At 45.4% G+C, this 25,177-nt stretch overlaps 3 protein-coding genes across 7 annotated transcripts in view; 2 read left to right on the forward strand and 1 right to left on the reverse strand.

Annotated features, from left to right (window-relative positions):
• The first annotated feature begins 564 nt into the window (after positions 1-564).
• On the forward strand, positions 565-8,243 carry LOC129818642 (ankyrin repeat and LEM domain-containing protein 2-like). Of its 3 annotated transcripts, none has more exons than XM_055874743.1 (13): positions 565-696; positions 1,504-1,875; positions 1,965-2,162; positions 2,312-2,505; positions 2,606-2,794; positions 2,945-3,067; positions 3,233-3,296; positions 3,385-3,566; positions 3,664-3,770; positions 4,714-4,913; positions 5,036-5,516; positions 5,655-5,786; positions 7,542-8,243. In XM_055874743.1, exons 2-13 carry the CDS (start codon positions 1,518-1,520, stop codon positions 7,684-7,686), a joined length of 2,373 nt encoding a protein of 790 aa, XP_055730718.1. In that variant the 5' UTR covers positions 565-696; positions 1,504-1,517; the 3' UTR covers positions 7,687-8,243. The 3 variants fall into 3 exon arrangements, with proteins under 3 accessions (XP_055730718.1, XP_055730719.1, XP_055730717.1); XM_055874744.1 differs by having other exon boundaries at positions 565-687; XM_055874742.1 differs by lacking the exon at positions 565-696 and adding an exon at positions 1,111-1,237.
• On the reverse strand, positions 8,190-15,066 carry LOC129818644 (serine/threonine-protein phosphatase PGAM5, mitochondrial-like). The gene is made up of 6 exons (XM_055874746.1): positions 14,640-15,066; positions 14,277-14,458; positions 14,034-14,159; positions 9,179-9,264; positions 8,847-8,977; positions 8,190-8,571 (listed from the first exon to the last, which is right to left on the reverse strand). Exons 1-6 carry the CDS (start codon positions 14,870-14,872, stop codon positions 8,421-8,423), a joined length of 909 nt encoding a protein of 302 aa, XP_055730721.1. The 5' UTR covers positions 14,873-15,066; the 3' UTR covers positions 8,190-8,420.
• Positions 15,067-15,171: 105 nt separating this feature from the next.
• cplane1 (ciliogenesis and planar polarity effector 1) overlaps positions 15,172-25,177 on the forward strand; it is a 32,533-nt gene continuing 22,527 nt past the window's right edge. For 2 of the 3 annotated variants that reach the window (XM_055874739.1, XM_055874740.1), the window contains exons 1-18: positions 15,172-15,305; positions 15,619-15,792; positions 15,955-16,090; positions 16,385-16,504; positions 16,601-16,833; positions 16,954-17,054; positions 17,220-17,480; positions 17,567-17,749; positions 19,753-20,005; positions 20,190-20,372; positions 20,522-21,273; positions 21,403-21,593; positions 21,716-21,796; positions 21,875-22,039; positions 22,213-22,380; positions 22,482-22,713; positions 22,846-22,985; positions 23,126-23,343. In XM_055874739.1, the coding sequence (XP_055730714.1) occupies positions 15,712-15,792; positions 15,955-16,090; positions 16,385-16,504; positions 16,601-16,833; positions 16,954-17,054; positions 17,220-17,480; positions 17,567-17,749; positions 19,753-20,005; positions 20,190-20,372; positions 20,522-21,273; positions 21,403-21,593; positions 21,716-21,796; positions 21,875-22,039; positions 22,213-22,380; positions 22,482-22,713; positions 22,846-22,985; positions 23,126-23,343 (3,498 nt within the window). In that variant the 5' untranslated portion in view covers positions 15,172-15,305; positions 15,619-15,711. Of the gene's footprint in view, positions 15,306-15,618; positions 15,793-15,954; positions 16,091-16,384; positions 16,509-16,600; positions 16,834-16,953; positions 17,055-17,219; positions 17,481-17,566; positions 17,750-19,752; positions 20,006-20,189; positions 20,373-20,521; positions 21,274-21,402; positions 21,594-21,715; positions 21,797-21,874; positions 22,040-22,212; positions 22,381-22,481; positions 22,714-22,845; positions 22,986-23,125; positions 23,344-25,177 lie in introns of those variants that run through there. The other variant, XM_055874741.1, reaches the window with a different exon arrangement.

Below are 25,177 nucleotides of genomic sequence, written 5' to 3' on the forward strand. Positions count from 1 at the left end.
GGATATAGTCCGCCAATAAAACCTTGAAGAAGAAGAAGGTCCCTCCCCGTTTCGTTTGATCTGTTTGCTTGGTCAGTGCTATCACAACCACAACAATGAGACAGATATTTCACTGGACGTATAAATGTGAAGCATCCGCATGGCGTTTCCAATCCCTACCAAATATGGTAGTGAGAGGAAGCCCAGTGGCCGGCAGTGGAAGAAGAAGGAACGAGGTGGATTTTGGCCGACATTCTGCAAATGTTCTAATTAATGACACATTTGATCTCAGTACAGTTTTCTGTTCCCAAAACTATGATGTTTCGAACAGAGTGGATAATGTTTTGTAGACTTTACCCTTTGCCAAAGAAAAAAAATGCGTTGTATGTTTTGTAGACTTTACCCTTTGCCAAAGAAAAAAAAATGCGTTGTTTAGAAGGAGTGCAAATGCGAATTGAGTTATTGCACACGCGCACAGAGTAGGCGTTCCCTAACGGAAATATGCAAATGTTTGCTAGAACGCGCCAATAGGATCTCGCTATCTCGTGCAGGGCTCTGATCATCTCCTTGTTTGTTCTGCCCACTATGACTCACTTGTTCCCATTGGAAACGACTATCTTAGTTATACAAATCTTTGGTGCTATCGGTTCTTAACCGGTTTCCGTTGCCTGACGTAATGAGTACACCACAGGAGGACTACAAGCACGGGTCTGTGAAGTAAGATATTATCTGAGTGTATTCGAGAAAGTTTACGAGTCCATTTAAGTTAAATAAATGTCTGACACGTAGTTGAATCAGGTCTTAGCTGCCATTAGCTAGGGTGGCTAGGGAAAAGTTAGCTGTTGGAGTACATTCCTCAATTGGAATATATGGCCTAGTCCTAGCACTATAAGTTTCTCATAACCAATGATTATTGGGCAGATATTGTGAGATTTTGGTCATCCTAAGTACGTATCATAGCCTAAATAATACATATGTAACTATCGATTGTGTAAATGCAAATGTCCTAGAGCTGCAGCACGTTGAATGTAATGACATATCATACATTATTACAAATGTAGAACTATTTGTATTATGAGTCATATTGGAAAAGGCGGGGCCTCGTTTTATTTGAAATGACCAATGAGCTCGCGCCCCGATAGGTAAATAACAGGCGTAGGTAAACAGAATAAGTGCTCCAGCTACATTGTTACAATATTCTCCACATGGAATCGTTCCACATCCCAAAATATACATACGTAGGCTACAATGGCGTGTAGTAAGTCTTCCGTTTTAGACCATCGTTTTGCCAATTATGCATGTGATTTTGAAGAGAACGTGGTTCAATAACATTTTATCATTAGCCTATGACACGACGTACCATTTTATTTGATGGTTATCTACTGTTTTAAGGGCAGGAACGACGAGTTAAAGTGTCATTTCTGATGCGAATGAGTAGTATGTTTCTGTGCCATTAGACTATATTCTTCAGAGTATATTTGTAACATGACTCTTCTCTGGGTATGCCACATTTATTTATCCTAGGTAGTGACAGCAATATGGAGGAAGTAATGAGCAGGCTGCAGACCCTGAACCCAGATCAGCTACGACAGGAGATTATCGGGGCAGGGCTGAAGTGTGGCCCCCTTACCAACACTACAAGAGCCATCTTTGAGAGGAAGCTGGCCAGATCCCTCCTGGAGAGGCAGGGAGGGGATGGAGGGGTGTCTGGTGGAGGTAGCTCTTCCAATGCAGAGTCTAATAGACCCTTAACAGATACAGTAGAAGCAGACCACACCCTGGAACTCAAATCACCAGCAGAGGAGTGCAAAGAGACAGAGGAATTGGATGAACCAGAATCTCCCCTTGTTTACTATGGTGTATGTCCTCATTGGGAGGAGTCAGTGGTCACTGATGGTAAGACCTCTTTTTATCCTATGAATAGTGCAAGATAGAGATTGTCTCTGAGTTCAATGTGTGGTGAATGACTATGTTTTCCCCACCAGACAAAGTCCATGTATATGTGGACAGGAAGAAAGCTTTGAGAGCCATGATGACAATGAAAGAGTCCAGGTTTAAGTCCTTCTCAACACGAGAGGAAGCTGAGAAATTCTCAAAAGGCATCAATGAACATAACCCAGCTGTAGCCAGCACAACTGCACCAGACGGGCCCCAGGGAGTGCTGCAACCTGTAGTCCACACAGGTGTGTCTGCATCATAGCATAGCTTTATCTAATATAGAGCCACTATATAGATAGAAAGCTAGATGGATCATTCACCTTTTTTGTGTCATGTAAAATTAGCAAGAAAAAGGTTGCCCAGCATGCATACAATGACACTCTTGTCCTCCCAGGAAGCCCTACCGCATCAGGGACTTCACCTGTGAACCTGGAGAGGGCTAATGAATTCCGCAGCCCCCGCACCCAGGACCTGACAGCCAAGCTGAGAAGGGCAGTGGAGAAGGGGGACAAGGAAGCCTTCAGCAAACTGGTCTGGGCCAACCCACGCTACCTTATTGGATCTGGAGACAACCCCACCATCGTGCATGTATGCATTTGAGATAATTATTGTTTCTGTCATTTCCATGGGAGCAGAATGGTGCTTCACATTCTCTGGTGTGGAATAACTCTGTATTCCTGATTTATAGGAAGGATGCCATTATAACGTCCTGCATGTGGCGGCCAAAGAGAACCAGTCCGGGATGGTCCAGCTCCTCCTGGACATCCTGGAGAGCCCAGACTTCATGAGACTCATGTATCCCGATGACCAGGAGGCCATGTTACACCAACGCATCCGCTACCTCGTTGACCTGTACCTCAACACACCTGACAAAGCAGTGAGAACTTGCAGTATATGAACCGTAACTGTGTAATACAATGGTGGTTGGTAGTCAGCACAATGCACACAGACATTATTGTGTGTTAGCGTTAAAGTGTGTACGTAAGGTATTCATGAGATGTACTGAATGTGTGTGATGTACCCGCAGAGCAATGAAACTCCTCTTCACTTTGCCTGTAAGTTTGGCTGTCCAGACGTGGTCAACGTGCTGTGTTCTCATCCGGCCACTGATAAACACAGGCAGAACAAGTACAACCAGAAGCCCTCTACTGTAAGCCACATTACAGCTATGAAGAACCACTTCATTTGCACTAAAACCCATCTCTTAGTAAAGCATTCCATTTCTGTTCAGTAAGGTGTATTGTCCCCTGAATGTCATGCCAGAAAAGAGACGATTTGGAGGACTGAATACTTGACTTTATAAATGCCTTTACAGGTGATATGTGAGAGGAAAAACAAAACCCCTGACATAAAGAAGAAGATCAAGGAATATTTGGAGGGTACGTTTAGATGGTGGCTATAAAACTTTTTTGTATGTGCAAATGCCAACTTGTGAACACATTGCTAACTTTGACCCTTTTCTGACAGAACGGTGCTATGTTCCCTTGCTGAGGGATACAGACAACAGCTTCCAGCCTGTGATTGGTTTGCCATGGTCTCCAAGCCCACTGGAGGTGGATTTTCATTCGCTGGGATCAGGAGTGGCTGGGAGTCCCATAGACCCAGTCATGACTGTGAGAGCGTATGTGGGTCCCCTTAGTCCTTCAAAGGTAATCTCAATACCTTGGAGTATTGTACAATGAAATAATCCATCTATAGAGGCTCAGGCCTTTGTCTCTAAACCCATTTTCTGTTTTGGTCTTCCAGGCAGATGAGTTCCATAGACTATGGAGAACTCCACCCAGGGATCGAGCAGAGTATTTCCACCGAATTCTCAAATCCGACCCTGACAGGGGTGCAGAGCGTGTGGGGAGGTGAGTGAATGAACAGTGGACCTGTGACCTTTATTAAAGGTCAAATGCAGCTGTTTTTATCTCGATATTAAATCATTTCCGGGTAACAATGAAGTACCTTACTGTAATTGTTTTGAATAAAATGGTTCCACCATCACACTAAAACAGGTTGAAATTTCAGTGGGTCTTTTCAAACAGCTCTTACACTAAAAGGGCATTATCATAATTTTCATAATATTGTTCCAACCGTATAGTGTGGAAATACACTGAGTGCACAAAACATTAGGACCAGCTCATTCCATGATATAGACTGACCAGGTGGATCCAGGTGAAAGCTATGATCCCTAATTGATGTCACTTGTTACATCAACTTCAATCAGGGGAGAACACAAGTTAAAGGATTTTTAAGCCTCAAAATAATTGAGACATGGATTGTGTATGTGGGTGAATGGGCAAGACAAAAGATTTTGAAGTGCCTTTGAACAGGGTATGAGGTGCCAGCCACACCGGTTTGAGTGTGTCAAGAACTGCAACGCTGCTGGGTTTATCACGCTCAACAGTTTCTTGTGTGTATCAAAAATGGTCCACTGCACAAAGGACATCCAGCTAACTTGACACAACTTTGGGAAGCATTGGAGTCAACATGGGCCAGCATCCCTGTGGAACGCTTTTGACACGAGTCCATGCGTTGACGAATTGAGGCTGTACTGATGGCAAAAGGACGTGCAACTCAATATTAGGAAGGTGTTCCTAATGTTTTGTACACTCAGTGTATATGTAAAGCCTAGGCAAATATAGTTTTTGACTGCAGTGAGCTTTTAATAGGCTAAACTCTAAGGAAACAAACAAGCAACATTTTATCAAGTAACCATAAACATGTTGACGATCGATCAATGTCATGTCAAGGAAAAATGTAATGGCTACAGTTGGCATATTTTCTGATCGATCTGATCTCTCTCAACAGGGAGATTGCACATGGCATGGGGCATCCTTGGGCAGAGTACTGGGACTTCCTTCAGAGCTTCACTGACCTGTCTACAGAGGAGGGACTGAAGAGGCTGGAAGAGTATCTGGATATGAAGGACCGAAGTGAGCTTCCCCGAGAAGAATATGGGAGGACAGAGGAGACTGGTGGTGGATTTAAAACATCAACACCCTCCAAAGGTAAGCACTTTCATAGAAAATCTACAATCTTACAAACATGTTATAACATATTATTTCATGCTTGAAATTATACAGGGAAATCCCAAAGTAATCTCAAATTCATGTGTTTGCCGTCATTTCAGAGGAGCAGAAAAACCACCAGAGCAATGCCCCGTCTAACCACATCCTGAATGACAAGAACTCAGCACCAGTGGAGAACAGTTTCCAGTCACCTGTGTGTAACCTCCTGCCAGAGTTTGAGAAAGCCAGTCTAAAGGTAGCCTCTGGCACTGTGGAGGACCCAGAGAAGGCATGTCTGGCTCCCTCTGTACCTTGGAGAGAAGGCCTGGACCTGGGGGACGGTAGCTTCTGGAGGACTTGGGAGAGGAGTCAGGGGAAGAGGCAGGCGGAGGAGCTCTCTAACCCTAGCTCTGAGGAGTATCTGACTGCAGATGAGGGCTCAGACTCAGAGGGCCCAGATGGTCCCAGAGATGGGGGAAACAGGAGGAGAGACTCAGGATCCTCTAGCGCATCTTACAAATCAACGGAAGGAGACACCGCTAAAGACACAATTCTGATGACGGTCACCCCTACAAGACGAAGACAGGAACTGTTTATGGATGGGTAAGTCTAGGTATTGTTTATTTACTGTACATCAGTCAACCTGTCAAAATGATCTGTTGCAATTTAAACTCGCACAACAAATGTTTCTTTGTAACCTAATGGAAATGCTAACCAATGTTCTTTGACTGTTTCTTGCAGGGAATTTCCCACCAAGTTGGACAGTGAGGTCCTGTCTGCAATGAATAACATGGAGATCGACCTTGAGAGATACCCCTGCATTACTAAGTGGAAGAACACCATTCTGGCCTATCCCTCTTCACAAAGGTTAAGGTGAGCTAGATACCTATTCTGTTTCTTTATGCTGTTTCAGCAGACATACAGTGAAGTCGGAAGTTTTTCAGAATAATACTAGAGAGAATGATTTATTTCAGCTTTTATTTCTTTCATCACATTCCTAGTGGGTCAGAAGTTAACATACACTCAATTAGTATTTGGTAGCATTGCCTTTAAATTGTTTATCTTGGATCAAATGTTTCGGGTTGCCTTCCACAAGCTTCCCACAATAACAATAAGTTGGGTGAATTTTGGCCCATTCCTCCTGACAGAGCTGGTGTAACTGAGTCAGGTTTGTAGGCCTCCTTGCTCGCACATGCTTTTTCAGTTCTGCCCACAAATTTCAATAGGATTGAGGTCAGGGCTTTGTAATGGCCACTCCAATACCTTGACGTTGTTGTCCTTAAGCCATTTTGCCACAACTTTGTAAGTATGCTTGGGGTCATTGTCCATTTGGAAGACCCATTTGCGACCAAGCTATAACTTCCTGAATGATGTCTTGAGATGTTGCTTCAATATATTCACATAATTTTCCATCCTCATGATGCCATCTATTTTGTGAAGTGCACCAGTCCCTCCTGCAGCAAAGTACCCACACAACATGATGCTGCCTCCCTCGTGCTTCACGGTTGGGGTGGTGTTCTTCGGCTTGCACGCCTCCCCCTTTTTCCTCTAAACATAACGATGGTCATTATGGCCAAACAGCTTTATTTTTGTTTCATCAGACCAGAGGATATTTCGTTGTCCCCATGTCCAGTTGCAAACCATAGTCTGGCTTTTTTATGGTGGTTTTGGAGCAGTGGCTTCTTTCTTGCTGAGCGGCCTTTCAGGTTATGTTGATATAGGACTCGTTTTACTGTGGATAGATACTTTTGTACCTGTTTCCTCCAGCATCTTCACAAGGTCCTTTGCTGTTGTTCTGGGATTGATTTGCACTTTTCGCACCACAGTACGTTCATCTCTAGGAGACAGAACGCGTCTCCTTCCTGAGCGGTATGACGGCTGCGTGGTCCCATGGTGTTTATACTTGCGAATGTTACCTTCAGGCGTTTGGAAATTGCTCCCAAGGATGAACCAGACTTGTGGAGGTCTACAATTCGGAGGTCTTGGCTGATTTCTTTAGATTTTCTCATGTCAAGCAAAGAGGCGAGTTTGAAGGTAGGCCTTGAAATACATCCACAGGTACACCTCCAATTGACTCAAATTGTGTTAATTAGCCTGTTAGAAGCTTATAAAGCCATGAGATCATTTTCTGGAATTTGCAAAGCTGTTTAAAGGCAGTCAACTTAGTGTATGTAAACTTCTGACCCACTGGAATTGTGATACAGTGAAATAATCTGTCTGTAAACAATTGTTGGAAAAATTACTTGTCATGCACAAAGTAGATGTCCTAACCGACTTGCCAAAACTATAGTTTGTTAACAAGAAATGTATTTATGTATTTACAATTTGCAATGATTTTTCTTTCTGAAAAACGAGTTTTAATGACTCCAACCTAAGTGTATGTAAACTTCCGACTTCAACTGTATACTTTATGGAGTTAACTTGTCTTAATAATCTGTAATTTTCTATTTTGTAGAAAGATGAGCTTGAAATGGGCATGGTCTAATTAATTTAACAAAAGAAAAAACATATTGTAGTTTAGCTAAAAAAAAATAGCCAGAAACTAACATTTGATTTTATGGTTAACTCATTGATCCTGCTTTGTTGTATACCCCTCAGGTGGTTAATGCTGCTGTTTTGTATTTCCAGCTGGCCAAGCCCAAAGAGGAGAAGCTTGACTGGGACACCAAACTGTTCTCCCAGCAGGCTCAGCTTTCACAGCCCAGGCCCCAACACCCAGAGCTGTTACACCCAGACCATCCTCTGCAGGACCTTATTCCACTCCCCAACCTGACATAGGGAAACCACAAGCAAACAGGATGTCCCACAATCTGAATGTGGTGTTGAAAATACAACAGGGAATGTTGGCCAACATCCTGTACCACCACAGCAGGTCTATAGTCTGACTTTAGAACCCAGGCAGGAAACCACTACATTGTCATTTAACAGGCTACATGTCCTTATTTTACCTTTGTGCTGATTTCCATTCATGCAACTCTTTTGGCCTTTCTATGCAAGCCACTATTACCTTATCTGGTAACTATTGAGCTGATATTTGCACTAATGCATGTCCTCAATGCAAGCATTCTCTTCTGCCGGATAGCATAGCTACAGATTACACTTTGAATTGACCTAATGGTGTACACTCCTCCCAATGCTAAAGTGATACAGTATGTAATGTATTTACAATTTGCAATGATTTTTCTTATAAATGGTTTTATATTGCTGATTCAAGGTAAATTAAGAGTTTTAAATTTTCTATTGTTTTAATGTAACAAACAGTTATGATGTAGAAAGTACATTTCCTCATGTTTATTCATAAAATGGCATATTAAAGCATTATCAAATCAATTTACTAAGAAATGGCACTGTCTGTAAAATACATTACAAATAATTTTTCCATACAAAACTGCAGTCAAAAGAATGATTCCCAACGTGGGCAAAACCATCTTAGAGGAGAAATGATGGCTTCAAATGATGTGGCAGGAGAAGGTCCGGTTACATGGGGCCAGCAGTGTTGAAGGAGTGTCAGGTACGGGTGAGTTTTTCAGGAGGCATAAAGCCTGAGTCGCCCATCATCCTCAGTCCCACCCTGCCACTGGGTCTGACGGTGATCCAGGTGATGCTGCCGTTATTCAAGCCCAGCCGCAGCCAACCTTCTGGGGGAAACTGCAGAGCCCTGGATCAACCAAGAGAAACAGTTCCATAACATTAGATTTGACCTCACAATCAATGCCTAAAGAAATGTGTCCCGATTAAAGCATTACTATAGGAAACCAGGACCGTGGGATTATATTATCAGTGTTGAACATGGACAAGTAGATCATGGTTTTCCACACCTTTCCAGTAATCTGAACCTCTTGAATGTTCACCTCACCGAGGACAAATCACTCACTATCAATTAGCTGAGCTATGCAACTCCATAGCGTGGTGTTGATAACGTGAGGGACTAACCTGCACACAAAGTAGCGAATAACATTTGCGTGGCAGACAATGATCTCGTAGCTATCCTCTGTCTGCTTGCTGTCTGCACGGTGGATGTAGCGACGGAAGGCTGCCTCGATCCGAGCTCCATCTTCATGATACTGCAGAAACCAAAGCACCAGTACAGTGTGTGAGGGAAAGTTTGACAGACAATTTTGTACAGCACTTTAACAGATTGCTTTGAAGCTCAAGCGCTAAATGGTTTGTATCGGTTAAGCTTTTAAGTGAATATCTCACAAGAAAAATAAGTGCAGGTGGGTAATTGCATCCATCTCCAGGACTAAGGATAGCAAATCACTCACCACACAGTCAGGTTTCCAGGAGATTGGTGGCACAGGCTCAATGGGAGCACCCTCTCTTAGCAGGTCACAGCTCACTTTGTCCACCTCTAATGCAGAGAGATAGAGCAAAACAAGTTATGGTTAGTACTGTTCAGTTTGGAGGCTTAGAATTACAGTACCATTCAAGGGTTTTTCTTTATTTGTACTATTTTCTACATTGTAGAATAATAGTGAAGACATCAAAACTAGGAAATAACACATACGGAATCATGTAGTAAAATATTTTAGACTTTAGATTCTTCAAAGTAGCCACCCTTTGTGCAAAGCTGTCATCAAGGCACTCTTGGCATTCCCTCAACCAGCTACATGAGGTAGTCACCTGGCATGCATTTCAATTAACAGGTGTGCCTTGTTAAAGTTCATTTGTGGAATTTCTTTCCTTCTTAAATGTGTTTGAGCCAATCAGTTGTGTTATGACAAGGTAGGGGTGGTATACAGAAGATATCCCTATTTGGCAAAAGACCAAGTCCATATTATGGCAAGAACAGGTCAAATAACAAAGAGAAATGACAGTCCATCAATACTTTAAGACATGAAGGTCAGTCAATAAGTTTCTTCAAGTGCAGTTGCAAAAACCATCAATTACTGATGAAGAAACAGGCTCTCATGCAGATCGCCACAGGAAAGGAAGACCCAGAGTTACATCTGCTGCAGAGGATAAGTATATTAGAGTTACCAGCCTCAGAAATTGCAGCCCAAATAGATGCTTCACAGAGTTCAAGTAACAGACACATATCAACATCACGCCTTCATGGTCAAATTGCTGCAAAGAAACCACTACTAAAAGGACACCAATATGAAGAAGAGACTTGCTTGTGTTTCTTGGCCCAATCAATGGACATTAGACTTGTGGAAATCTGTCCTTTGGTCTGATGAGTCCAAATTTGAGATTTTTGTTTCCAACCGCCGTATCTTTGTGAGACTCAGGGTAGGTGAACGGATGATTTCTGCATGTGTGGTTCCCACCGTGAAGCATAGAAGAGGTGGTGTGATGGTGTGGGGGGCTTTGCTGGTGACACCGTCTGTGATTTATTTAGAATTCAAGACACACTTAACCAGCATGACTTCCAAAGCATTCTGCAGCGATACACCATCCCATCTGGTTTGGGCTTAGTAGGACTCATTTGTTTTTTTTACAGGACAATGACCCAAAACACACCTCCAGGCAGAGCCCCAAGATGACGCCGAAAGACATGGCTGACGTTTTACATTCTCCCAACCAATTGTGCTGTTTTGTTATTTTTTTTTGAGTTTTGTGTAACTTATTTTGGACATAATGTTGCTGCTACTGTCTCTTATGACCGAAAATATGTTCTGGACATGAGAACAGCAATTACGCACCGCGGACTGGATGAAACTTTTTCCTTTAACGAGAATGATATTCTGCTTTCACTGGAACAGGCCCAGAGCCACGCCTTTTTTGTGAATACACAGGAAAAGGGGCCGCAGATCGGGCTGCCTTCTGAGAATCCGTAGGCGTGTGAGTAAACTCCCACTGCCATCCGTTCTTCTTGCTAACGTGCAATCATTCTAAAATAAAATTCATGACCCACGATTAAGATTATCATACCAACGGGACATCAAAAACTGGGTGTGTGTCTATTTGTCAATAACAGCTGGTGCGCAAGGTCTAATATTAAAGAAGTCTCGAGGTATTGCTCGCCTGAGGTAGAGTACCTTATGATAAGTTGTAGACCACACTATCTACCAAGAGAGTTCTCATCTATATTATTCGTAGCTGTCTATTCACTACAACAGAATGAAGCTGGCAAAAGACTTCTCTCAACCAACGCTATAAGGCCATAAACAAACAAGAAAATGCTTACCCAGAAGCGGCGCTCCTAGTGGCTGGGGACTTTAATGTAGGCAAACTTAAATCAGTTTTACCACATTTTTACCAGCATGTCACATGTGCAACCCCCCCCAAAAAAAATCCTAGACCACCTTTACTCCCCACAGAGATGCATACAAAGCTCTCCCCCGCCCTCCATTTGGCAAATCTGATCTTAATTCTATCCTCCTGATTCCTTGCTAACAAGCAAAAACTAAAGCAGGAAGTACCAGTGACTCGCTCAATACGGAAGTGGTCAGATGACTCGGATGCTACACTACAGGACTGTTTGCTAGCACAGACTGGAATATGTTCCGGGATTCATCCAATGGCAGAGGAGGACACCACATCAGTCATCGGCTTCATCAATAAGTGCATCGACGACGACGTCCCTGCAGTGACTATACGTACATATCCCAACCAGAAGCCATTGATTACAGGCAACATCCGCATCGAGCTAAAGGCTAGGACTGCCGCTTTCAAGGAGCGGGAGACTAATCCAGACGCTTATAAGAAATCCTGCAATGCCCTCAGACGAACCATCAAACAAGCAAAGCGTAAATACAGGATTAAGATTGAATCCTACTACACCGCCTCTGACGCTCGTCTGATGTGGCATGGCTTAAAAACTATTACGGATTACAAAGGGAAACCCAGACGCGAGCTGCCCAGTGATGTGAGCCTACCAGACGAGCTAAATGCCTTTTATGCTCGCTTCGAGGCAAGCAACACTGAAGCATGCACGAGAGCACCAGCTGTTCTGGATGACTGTATGATAACGCTCTCGGTAGCCGATGTGAATAAAACCTTTAAAATAGGTCAACATTCACAAAGCCGCTGGGCCAGACGAATTACCAGAACGTGTACTCAAAGCATGCGCGGACCAACTGTTAAGTGTCTTCACTGACATTTTCAACCTCACCCTGACCGAGTCTGTAATCTGTAATACCTACATGTTTCAGGCAGACGACCATAGTCCCTATGCCCAAGAAAGTGAAGGTAACCTGCCTAAATGATTACCGCCCCGTGGCACTCACGTCGGTAGCCATGAAGTGCTTTGAAAGGCTGGTCATTGCTCACAACAGCATCCTCCCGGAAACCCTAGACCCACTCCAATTCGCATACTGCCCCACCAGATCCACAGATGACGCAATCTCCATCGCACTCCACATTGCCCTTTCCCACCTGGACAAAAGGAACACCTATGTGAGAATGCTGTTCATTGACTACAGCTCAGGATTCAACACCATACTGCCCACGAAGCTCATCACTAAGCTAAGGACTCCATCTGCAACTGGATCCTGGACTTCCTGACGGGCTGCCCCCAGGTGGTAAGAGTAGGCAACAACACGTCTGCCACACTGATCCTTAACACTGGGGCCCCTCAGGGGTGTGTACTAAGTCCCCTCCTACATTCCCTGTTCACCCACGACTGCGTGGCAAACACGACTCCAACACCATCATTAAGTTTGCTGACGACACAACAGTGGGAGGCCTGATCACCGACAACGATAAGACGGCCTACAGGGAGGTGGTCAGAGAACTGGCAGTGTGGTGCCAGGACGACAACCTCTGCCTCATTGTGAGCAAGACAAAGGAGATGATCGTGGACTACAGGAAAAGGCGGGCCGAACAGGCCCCCATTAACATCGATGGGGCTGTAGAGAAGCGTGTCGAGAGCTTCAAGTTCCTTGGTGTCCACATCACCAACGAACTAGCATGGTCCAAACATACCAAGACAGTCATGAAGAGGGCACGACAAAACCTTTTCCCCCTTAGGAGACTGAAAAGGCTTGGCATGGGTCCCCAGATCCTCAAAAGGTTCTGCAGCTGCACCATCAAGAGCATTCTGACCGGTTGCATCACCACTTGGTATGGCAACTGCTCGGCATCTGACCGTAAGGCGCTACAGAGGGTAGTGCAAACGGCCCAGTACATCACTGGGGCCAAGCTTCCTGCCATCCAGGACCTATATAATAGGCGGTGTCAGAGGAAAGCCAATAAAATTGAGAGAAACTCCAGCCACCCAAGTTATAGACTGTTTTCTCTGCTACCGCACGGCAAGCGGTACCGGAGCACCAAGTCGAGGACCAGAAGGCTCCTCAACAGCTTCTACCCACATGCCATAAGACTGCTGAACAATTAATAAAATCACAGTTTACATTGACCCCCCCCACATCTTTTCTACACTGCTGCTACTCACTGTTTATTATCCATGCATAGTCACTTCACCCCCACCTACATATACAAATGACCTCAACTAACCGGTAACCTGCACACTGACTCGGTACCGGTGCCCCCTGTATATAGCCTCATTATTGTTCTTCTTATTTGGTTACTTTTTATTATTTCTTTCTATTTTAGTCTACTTGGTAACTATTTTCCTAACTCTCCTTGAACTGCACTGTTGGTTAAGAGCTTGTAAGTAAGCATTTCACGGTAAAGTCTACGCATGTTGTATTCGGCACATGTGACAAATAGAGTTTGATTTGTAAGGGCTATTTGACCAAGAAGGAGAGTGATGGAGTGCTGCGTCAGATGACCTGGCCTCCACAATCACCCAACCTCAACCCAACTGAGATGGTTTGGAATGAGTTGGACCTTAGAGTGAAGGAAAAGCAGCCAACAAGTGCTCAGCATATGTGGAAACTCCTTCAAGACTGTTGGAAAAGCATTCCAGGTGACTACCACATGAAGCTGGTTGAGAGCGTGTGCAAATCTGTCATCAAGGCAAAGGTTGGCTACTTTGAAGAATCTCAAATAGAAAATATATTTTGATTTGTTTAACACTTTTTTGGTTACTACACGATTCCATATGTGTTATTTCATAGTTATTTCATATTTCATGTCTTCACTATTATTCTACAATGAAGGAAATAGTACAAATAAAGAAAAACCCTTGAATGAGTAGGTGTGTCCAAACTTTTGACTGGTACTGTACTTTTGATTCGAGCTTAGAATGAGTGGTGTCCTGTTGTCTCTGACCTGGAAGATGCTTGCTGATGATGCTGGCAGTCTCTGTGGCACGGGTCATGGTGGAGTGGACCATGACATCATACTTCAACCCCAGGGCAGCCAATCGCTGACCAGTGTACTCAGCCTGCTCCCTGCCTATAAATCAATCAAACAATCAATCAGTGCTTTATTGGATTCAATTTACTTCAGCCTCCTCACTGATACTTTTTTTAATGGCTACAACATTGTAATCAATGCACTTCATATACATACCTAGAGGAGTTAGGACCCTCTCCTTGTCCACACTCCCATTCAGGTTGTACTGTGAGTGGCGGATAAGGAAGATGTGACGAGTCGCTTTGGGTTTGTTATTCTCCACCTCTGTATTCAGTTCTTCACTGGTGATCTCTTTGTCCTTCTTTTTCTTCCCATTTATGAGTGCCAGGGGGTCACGCCTTACAAATGAATCACATGAAAAAGCAGAGATCTGGGAATTATGAAACATATTGTTTCACTTCATACACAAATTCCCATCATGACAATTGACAACGAATCAATGATTCGATTGGTTCAATCTTACTCCCTTTACTGAGAGATGTGCTCATGAGAAATTAATTTAGGCTAATTATAGCTTACTTATCCCAGTTACTGTCCCAGCCATTCCCACTGGTAGTCACCGTGTGGTCATGGCCTGGTGACCACGTCTGGGGCACTGCTGCTTGGAGAACACCTACACCAGTCCATTTTCTTGAACTTTCGTTATGTTTCGTTTTTTCAAAAGGATATCCTTTCGGTTCAGCCATTGCCACAAGTACTGCTGATCCACCAGCAAGCCCACACACCAGCTTTGTTAACCTCCTGAAAGACATCCTTGCCAGGAAAAGGATAACAAAAAGATATCACCAAATCCAGACGCAACAACTACTGTAACAAACCTGAACTGATTTAGCTACCACATCTGAGACATGAACATTTTAAAGAAATAATATATGTGCGTGGACAATAACAGCACTGGCGTATGCACTGAAAAGACGATGCAACTACGGAAACGTAGGAAGGACAAAATATGGAAATAATAAACGCTACCTATCCAAACACAGCATTACAGCCGTGGTACCCATATTTGCCACAGGATGTCAGTAGATAGCTAGCTATTTCCATTTGGCACAAAAAAAAAACTATTTTCTGGCTTTGTCTAGCTCCAAGGCAACGCTGTGGCTTTACTCAGGAGGAGTCAGGATCATGGGGATGTCTCTCCCGACACAGAAAGCGGAGGGAAATTTGAAATTCTTCGAAATGATGGTATTAAAATGCATTTTTCCATTATTTTTGTAGGTCGAACTATTGCAGTAATTGTAAAAAAGAAAAATATTTGAATGACATTAGAGATTACTGTTGAGATTAAGTGCAAATATGTTGGGTCGGTGTTAGCATTAGCTAGCTAACGTTAGCTAGCCAGCCAGCCAACACTTCCTTGTTGTTTGTGGACGCCAAAATAGCATACATGCTAGCTAGCTACCAGCTAAATCACTTTAGCACCATTTGACTTGTGTGATGTCTGACCTGTGATAGCTTCTCGGCATTTCGTTTAGCTAGCTTGTCCTTACCATTACAGAACATCAACTCGACCTGAGATGATTGAAGATGATGCATGATGACTTCCCCATCAACACCTAGCAAGGGAGTACGCTAACGTTATCGATTAAAGATGGAGCTGAAGCTGGAGGTTGTGTTGTCATCGAGCATCAAACGGAAGAAACCATGGCCACGGTTCTGTTGGCTCGGATTGGTGAGGACTCTGAACTGTCAATCATCCACACAGAGATATTGACATCCATCACTAGATAATGCAAATCATTTGATTGCACGGCTTGAACAATGAAATGGACTAGTATTGAAAACAGTAGTATCTGTGCAGTTTGTGACTGTATCAAACGGTTGATTTGTCCAGGAGAAGGAGTCTGTTTTCCTGCTGGATGACAAGCGGATCAGTGAGATCAACATGGTGTCTGGACGCACCAAGAAGAAGACCCCCAAGCTGCAGCCCCTGCTCCCCAGGGTGGTAACCATGGCCGCATCCCAGAACGGTACGCTTTCAGTGGCCTTTACATTTCAACACCATTTGATTCCATAGAAACACGGCAGTAATCGTCATTGCTAAATTGTAATTATTTTGCCACTATGGCCTATTTATTGCCTTACCTCCCTAATCTTACTACATTTGCACACACTGTTATTGACTGTACATTTGTTTATCCCACGTGTAACTCTGTGTTGTTTGTGTCGCACTGCTTTGCTCTATCTTGGCCAGGTCGCAGTTGTAAATGAGAACTTGTTGGTTAAATAAAGGTGAAATAAAAATAAATAAATTCTGTTTGTAGGTGTGTGGCTTGCCGGATTGCTGGTCTCAGGGGAGATGTTTCTATGGAGCAGGGACAAAGACTTCTTGAAGACCGTGGCAGCAGTCCCGACAGAAGCTCAGCTCGTCACTGCAGCACAGGGTCTGTATGTGCTCAAGCCATTGTTACAATAAGCCATGTTCAAGCTTGCCAACATAGTTCCATGTACTTACTGCGTATGTGTGGGCATGTACACAGGGTCTGGCGTGTGCCTGTCTCTGGTGGTTTCAGGGGATGGAATGCGGGTGCTGCTGTTGACTGTGACAGGGCAGGTGTTCCTGTGGGAGTGTGTGGACGTGCGTGACCTGTCAGGGGTACGGGATGGTACTGCTAGAGGACGCTGGGCTCAGATACAGCACCCTGGAAACACTGCTCTGCCATCCCCAAAGGACAAGGAGGCATCTCAACACAGCATCTTCGTCAGAGGGGAGGTGAGAAGGTCTACTCTGTCCACAGGGATAGACAGGATCCAGTTGGAAAACTAGTTTCCCTAGGGAACGTTTGTCATGCCCTTATCATGTCTTCCTGTCTTTTCCTTGTTTTACCGCCAGGCAGTGGGTGATATCTGCTTGTCAGCTTTTGTTTTCACCTCGGAGGTGGAGCTAAGTGTCACTTTCTTAAAGATCCAATGGGAGGAGGGTCAGAGGAGCAGGTGAGTGGACTGGGAACAACTTCTCAGGGTCAAGGGGTCAATACTGCCACTCGAGCTTTTACACTCCTCTTAATACCTTTTTATTGTCATAATACAATCAAAGATCTTTGTTCTCACGTTGCTCATCTGGAACATCTTTGATTGGGATGTATGTCTTTCCTTCAGTCCTGTGGGGTACAGTGTACGCTGGGTCACTAAGACATACCCCATGTCCTGCCTCACACCACCTTGTCGTCCAGTGAGGTCCAGGGGGTCACTGGTGCCAGCCTTCTCCCCTGATGGCCTGCTGTTAGCTGTAGTCCTGAACCAAAGAGACCCCAGGGCTACGCAGGTTCTCTTTGTCAGCACTCAGAACTTTATGATTGTCTCCAGTGGACTGGGGGGATGTGGCAGCAAGAAACTCGTCATTCCTTCTAAATATGTGAGGTAGGTACACGACTATAACAGGGAGTATGTACTGTAGGCACTGTATGTGTTTTAGATGATAAAGATGACACCCTTGTATCTTGCAGGTCGTACTGGGTGGGCAGTATGAGCTGGGCTGCGGGAGGGCTCTACCTGGCCTGTGTGCTGAAGAGGGGCTCCTTCCTCATGCTGGCTCGTCTGGGGGGGCTGCTCTCTCTGTCTACCTCAGGGTGCAATGTGGACTTTGGCCCTGCTCACTTCCTGCCCCTGCATCCGCTAGTCACTTACAGGTAAACATGAGAATGATTCCATTAATATAAGCAACCCATTTGAAATGGAAGGGTCAGTTTTGATAATCCTACATATTGTAGCCACCCTGACCAATTTGGATTTGTTCAAGTGTTCCATAAGTTCTCCAACAGGAAATATACCATCAGTGTGATACTCTCTTCACCAATCAGTCCATCCATAGCCATAGAATGTCAAACTGATTTTGAACACACTCTATTTTATGTCTGTTTTGATCCATTAGTCTCTCTACTTCCTTTTCCTGTCTCCTTCTCTCTAATCTGTAGTCATCCTCTTTCTCTATTTCTTCGCTCTCTTCCAACATGGTCATTGTGTCCTCTTTCTCTTGTCAGTATTTGAGGGGTTAACACGTGTTGGTCTTGATACTCCACACAGCACACAGCGCTATCTCCTAAACAGAATTCACTTTCTCACTAGCTTGATGGCACTTGAAACACAAAATAAATCACTGACATTTCTGATGATTATTTCTACATAGTTGGTAGAGTGCATTCAAAAAGTATTCAGACCCCTTGACTATTTCCACATTTGGTTACGTTACAGCCTTATTCTAAAATGCATTAAATAAAACATTTTCCTCATCAATCTACACACAATACCCTATTATGACAAAGCGAAAACAGGTTTTTAGAAATGTTTGCAAATGTATAATAAAAGAAACTGATATCTTATTTACCTAAGTATTCAAACCCTTTGCTATGAGACTCGAAATTGAGCTTAGGTGCATCCTGTTTCCAATGATCATCCTTGAGATGTTTCTACAACTTTATTGGAGTCCACCTGAGGTAAATTCAATTGATTGGACATGATTTGGAAAGGCACACACATGTCTATATAAGGTCCCACAGTTGACAGTGCATGTCAGAGCAAAAACCAAGACATGGGGTCAAAGGACTTGTCCGTAGAGCTCTGAGACAGGATTATGTTGAGGCACAGATCTGGGGAAGGGTACCAAAAAATGTCTGCAGCATTGAAGGTTCCCAAGAACACAGTGGCCTCCATCATTCTTAAATGGAAGAAGTTTGGAACCACCAAGACTCTTCCTAGAGCTGGCTGCCCGGCCAAACTGAGCACTCTGTCAAAGCTCGAGAGCTCCTCTGTGGAGATGGGGTAACCTTCCAGAAGAACAACCATCTCTGCAGCACTCCACCATCAGGCCTTTACGGTAAAGTGTTGGTGGCAGCATCATGCTGTGGGGATGTTTTTCAGCAGCAGGGACTGTGAGACTAGTCAGGATCGAGGGAAAGAGGAACGGAGCAAAGTACAGAGAGATCCATGATGAAAACCTGCTCCAGAGCGCTCAGGACCTCAGACTGGCACGAAGGTTCATCTTCCAACAGGACAACGACCCTAAGCACACAACCAAGACAATGCAGGAGTGGCTTAGGGATAGGTCTCTGAATTTCCATGAGTGGCCCAGCCAGAGCCCGGACTTGAACCTGATCCATCATCTCTGGAGAGACCTGAACATAGCTGTGCAGCGAAGCTCCCCGTCCAACCTGACAGAGCTTGAGAGGATCTGCAGAGAAGAATGGAAGAAACTCCCCAAATATAGGTGTGCCAAGCTTGTAGCGTCATACCTAAGAAGACTCAAGGCTATAATCGCTGCCAAAGGGGCTTCAACAAAGTACTGAGTAAAGGGCTGAATACTTATGTAAATGTGATATTTCAGTTTTTTATAAAAACCCGTTTTTGCTTTGTCATTATGGGGTATTGAGTGTAGATGGATGAGGGGGGAAAACTATTTAATCAATTTTAGAATAAGACTATAACGTAACAAAATGTGGAAAAAGTCAAGGGGTCTGAATACTTTCCGAATGCACTGTACAAGCCTGTCCCCTTGAAAAGCATGTTACTATACTACTATAATATACACATGAATGGGGATGCTTTTTCCCATTCTATATTAATCTCTCCCCTCACTTTCCCCTTTCCCAATCATCTCTCACCCTCCTCTAACTATCACCCCCTCATCTCTCCTCAGACCTCCAGTCTCTGTCGGGGGGGCTGGAGTTGACCCTCTGTCCAGCTCCAGCCTGTCTGTACGGGATGTCCTGAGACAGCGCTACTCTGTGACCTGGCACCCGCGGCTGCCCTACCTCATTGTGTCTGATGGCTACATGGCCACAGTGCTGCGGGTACCTGAGCAGCCCTCCCCCGCCACCCTCCTCAGGGCTCTGCTGCACGACACCAGCCAGGGCCTGGAGAGTGCCAGCCGGGCACTGGAGCGAACACAGGTGAGGGGTCAGGAGAGGGGAGTGAGTTGAACGTAATTGGCTCCAGTGCATTTCATTGTTTTGTTGTTGTGTAGTTGCTGAAATGCTCAATAATAATTTGGTCAATAGCTAAGATAAAACGGGCCTGTATATTTCTCTTGTTGTTTGCTCTTTTTTTCCTGCTGTCTACCTTCTCTTTTCCCAGCCCCATGCCAGGGCGTGGCTGGAGTCCATATCCTGTCTGAATCCTAGTAGCAGTCTGCAGGAGCTGAGAGCCAGGCCCACACCTGTACCTACCCCAACAGCCACAGCTACATCCACCCTGCCCCTCTTCCTGCAGGACCAGGGAGGCCTGGGGGACACCAGGGAGCTGATCCAGAGAGTTCAGGTCTGTCCATCAGCTGATTTTCACTCACTCACTCACTCAATCACTCACTCACTCACTCACTCACTCACTCACTCACTCACTCACTCACTCACTCAATATTATCTTCTCTTTGTCATAGTAAATGTTAAGGTGTGTGTGTGTTTCCTTAGGCTTTGTTTGAGGATGACTCTGATCTTGAAGGACCGCCCGCTGGTTCACATGTGGAGGACCGAGGACGGCTGGAGTTTGCCTCCATGTTCGACACCCTCCATGCCCTCTCAGACACCCTGGCTGAGCCTGACCCCAGTCCTCACCCTGACCCTGATGCTAGCTCTGCGGACTCAGAGAGGAGTCCCCCAACCCTCCCTCCTGAGCTCCGGGGGGTCCAGGGCAGCTTGCTGACAGCGTGGGCTCTGGGTGTGTCATTAGGTGGCGTTGTGGAGCAGAGAGAGTGTCTGCTGAAGCACACGGTCCGCTGTGCGGTCCGCTTCGCTGCTCTCCTCCGTCTAGTTTCCATCCCCAGCTCCCACACGGGAAAGAGAAAGAACAGCTCCGTTCCCTTCTCCTCCCGCCTCCTCCAGCTCCTCAGAAGCCTTCTCTCTTTCCTCCCCTGGGGTGCCCCTCACACAGGGGGGAGGAGTTGCCTGGGTTTGGTTGTGGAGCTTACTCAACAGCTAGTGGTTCTGCTCCTCACCTCGCCCCCTGACCTCTATCAGACTGGCCAGGCTAGCTCTGAGCCCTCCTCCCAGACCCTGTCCACAGCTCTGCTCCTCCTGCAGCTGACCTCCCACAGTATGGACCACACCTACAGCCTCCAGCAGAAATGTGCCCACACAGATGTCTACTGTGTGCTATTCCTGCAGGAGGAGGGAGGGGGGCCATCACAACAGGATCTGCCTCTCTCCCAGCGGCCCTCTAGCAGGTAGAGTCAATCGCTTGTGCGTGTGTGTGTATTCATGAGAGTGGGCGTGTGATTGATTTTTAACATAGTGTCATTTTTGTCTCTTTAGTCTGATCTCTCTCATATCCCTCGGACATTATGACTCGGCAGGTTGCGGGGAGCGTGGCGTGCAGTATACAGGCACACCCTGCAGTACTGGGAGGAGCTGAGGTACCGTAGGAGTGGTACGGGCTGGGAGGAGGAGCAGGGCCGTGTGTCTGTCATCTTGTCCCAGATCCAGACAGCTCTACAGGGGATGGGAGAAAGGCTGGAGGAAGGGCCCACTCTGCAGAGCTATACAGGTAGGATGAACGGGAGCCTGTGTGAGGACTATAAAGTTGGGGGGTTGTCTGGTTTCTGTACATTGAAGTGGTACTGTAAATAAGTGATGACTCAAATGGGCAACCTTCTTTTGGGTCCCCAGGGGAACAGCACTTCCTGTTTGGTTCCTACTCAGAGAGTGTTCAGGCTTGGAGAGCTGAGCTGTGGGCAGAGAGTGAGAGAGGTGAGAAGGATAGTTTAGTTGATATGTGTGGTTTTGGGGGACAGTTTGAAACTAAAGGTGTCACCTCCTGTTCCCCAGGTGGGCCTCGGAGTGCGTTCTTGGAGACACGTCTGTTGCTGTCCCTGCTGTATGGACTGCTGTTCCAGTACCGTCTGAAAGAGGCCCAGGGGCTGGGGGACCACATGGCCCGTCTGCTACTCCATCAGGCTGGACCACATGGGGACGATAGTGCCCACAGCGCTGGTGTGTATGGATCTTGGTCAATCCAGGTTCATTGGAAGAAGAGATTACCCCCCCAAAATTATACTTTTGGCTTTACATAGCGCTAAAATCCAAACTGATAAAAATTGGCTTCAGTTTTGAAAGTCATATATTGTTGCTTGTTGACATTGACTTTATTTATCTGTTGGTTGTAGAGGAGGCTCTTCCTGGCTCCTGGCTGCCTGAAGAGGTCCACAGGGAGGCAGCCTGTGCTGTAGTACAGACTCTGGGAAGGTTCATGGCCTCATATTTCACCAACCAGCCCCTTCTCATCCTGCCCCCTCACAGTGTGGATGTACTGCCTCCCTTACACCTCCCCCGTGGTAAAAACTTCTCCATCAAACACACACACACATTATTGTTCCATACAGGCCAGTGTGTTGGCCAGTGTGTTTATATCTATGTCTGTGTCCACTCTCTCCAGCCCCAGGTGTTGGGCGCCTGGTGCCCCTGTGCCAGGAGGGCGTGGCAGGGGCGGTGCGGGGTCAGCAGCTGTCAGAGGTGTGGACGGTGGGCTATGCCCTGGACCTGCTGCTACAAGGGGGGCTGCTGCCGGAGGCCACCTGGCTGGCTCATCGTCTGGGGGACTGGAAGACTGCAGTCTCCCTGGGCCTGGCTTACACCACCTACTCCACAGAGCACTGCGACTTCACCGGGTCAGTGTGTGTTTGTCTGTACGTGTTAGAGCTGCCAGCTCATCAATTCACCACTGAGACGTGTATGTGGATTGTGATGATTAAGTCAATGAGCTTTTGTGAGTTTCTGATGGTTGTCTGTTGCTACCTCAGGCTCAGGTGGCGAGAACTACATCTCCCAGCTGCCCTTGAGCCTGTGAGCCTCTTTCAAGGTCAGCTGGAGTCTCTACTGGGCAGGAAGGCCAGGTCAGAGGAGACCCAAGGAGACGAGGAGAACTACAAGAGCTTCACAGGTGTGTTGTGCCTGACGGTGGACTTCGGCTACTCCATTCTACAATACAGTTTGCCTCCACATCTCTCTGTCTCTATCGCTCATATGCACTTTTCTTTTTTCATCGCCTTTATCATTCTCATCTCTCTCTCTCTCTTTCAGACTCTCTGGAGGGTGAGGACGTGGAGTTGTTGCAGGGTTCAGTGCAGGAGATCCTGAAGGCGTCAGTCATGGCTGGGGTAGATGTGTTGTCCCAGCCCCTGGGTGCTCTACTGGACTCAGCCAAAGACCTGTCCTCCTGCCTTCCTGCTCTGGTGCCTATGGGCCTGTACCTGCCTGCACCGCCACTCTACTGCCCCCAGCCTGCACCCAACACACAGGTACTACAGAGCACAGCGTTTCCCCAGAATGTTGTAACAAGATGGTGCTGCTGAGTAAGGCCGGGGGGGATGCCCAGAGCCTTTGGACTCAGAGATGTTTGTGTTTTTGAACACCTGTAACTGCCATTTCCTGCGCCTCTCTTACATTCTTTGGGGAGAACCCTGGAGTACAACCACACCCAATTTGAAGGGAGGGGGACTGAGACAATGTTCCACCACTATTCAAAACTTAAAATATAGAAATATCTAGAAATGGAACCTTTAGGTGTTATTCTATCTATATATTTGGTATTTTATTAGGATCCCCATTTAGCTGTTGCAAAAGCAGCACCTACTCTTCCTGGGGTCCACACAAAACATGAAACAATACAGAATGACATAATACAGAACATCAATAGACAGGAACAGCTCAAGGACAGAACTACATACATACATTCATACACACAAACTATCTAGGTCAAATAGGGGAGCGGCGTTGTGCCGCGAGATGTTGCTTTATCTGTTTTTTGAAACCAGGTTTGCTGTTTATTTGTGAAATAGGAGATGGTAGGAAGTTCCATGCAATAAGGCTCTATATAATACTGTACGTTTTCTCGAATTTGTTCTGGATTTGGGGTCTGAATAGATCCCTGGTGGCATGTCCGGTGGGAGAAGTGTGTGTGTTAGAGCTGTGTGTAAGTTGACTATGCAAACAGTTTGGGATTCAACACATGAATGTTTCTTATAAAGATAAGTGATGCAATCAGTCTCTCCTCAACTCTTAGCCAAGAGAGACTGGTGAGCATAGTATTAATATTAGCCCTCTGATTACAATTAAAAGCAAAACGTGCCGCTCTGTTCTGGGCCAGCTGCAGCTTAACCAGGTCTTTCCTTGCAGCACTGGACCACACTACTGGACAATAATCAAGATTAGACAAAACTAGAGCCTGCAGAACTTGCTTTTTGGAGTGTTGTGTCAAAAAAGCAGAGCATCTCTTTATTACGGACAGACCTCTCCCCATCTTTACAACCATTGAATCTATATGTTTTAACCATGACAGTTTACAATCTAAGGTAACGCCAAGTAATTTAGTCTCCTCAACTTGTTCAACAGCCACACCATTCATTACCAGATTCAGATGAGGTCTAGAACTTAGGGAATGATTTGTACCAAATACAATGCTCTTAGTGTTAGAGATGTTCAGGACCAGTTTATTACTGGCCACCCATTCCAAAACAGACTGCAACTCTTTGTTAAGGGTTTCAGTGACTTTATTTGCTGTGGTTGCTGATGCGTATATGGTTGAATCATCAGCATACATGGACACACATGCTTTGTTTAATGCAAGTGGCCGGTCATTGGTAAAAATAGAAAATAGTAGAGGGCCTAGAGAGCTGCCCTGCGGTACACCACACTGTGCATGTTTGACATTAGAGGAGCTTCCATTTAAAGAAAACTCTTTGACTTCCATTAGATAGATAGCTCTGAATCCACGATATGGCAGAGGTTGAAAAGTCATAACACAAGTTTTTTTCAAAAACAGGTTATGGTCAATAATATCAAAGGCTGCACTGAAATCTAACAGTACAGCTCCCACAGTCTTCTTCTTCTTAATTTCTTTCAACCAATCATCAGTCATTTGTGTCAGTGCAGTACGTGTTGAGTGCCCTTCTCTATAAGTATGCCGAAAGTCTGTTGTTAATTTGTTTACGGAGAGTAGCATTGTATTTGGTCAAACACAATTCTTTCCAACAGTTTGCTAATAGCTGGCAGCAAGACTATAGGTCTGCTGTTAGAACCAGTAAAGGTCGCTTTACCACTCTTGGGTAGTGGAATTACTTTGGCTTCCCTCCA

Source organism: Salvelinus fontinalis, chromosome 21, assembly GCF_029448725.1.
Source record: "Salvelinus fontinalis isolate EN_2023a chromosome 21, ASM2944872v1, whole genome shotgun sequence".
Taxonomy (NCBI): domain Eukaryota; kingdom Metazoa; phylum Chordata; class Actinopteri; order Salmoniformes; family Salmonidae; genus Salvelinus; species Salvelinus fontinalis.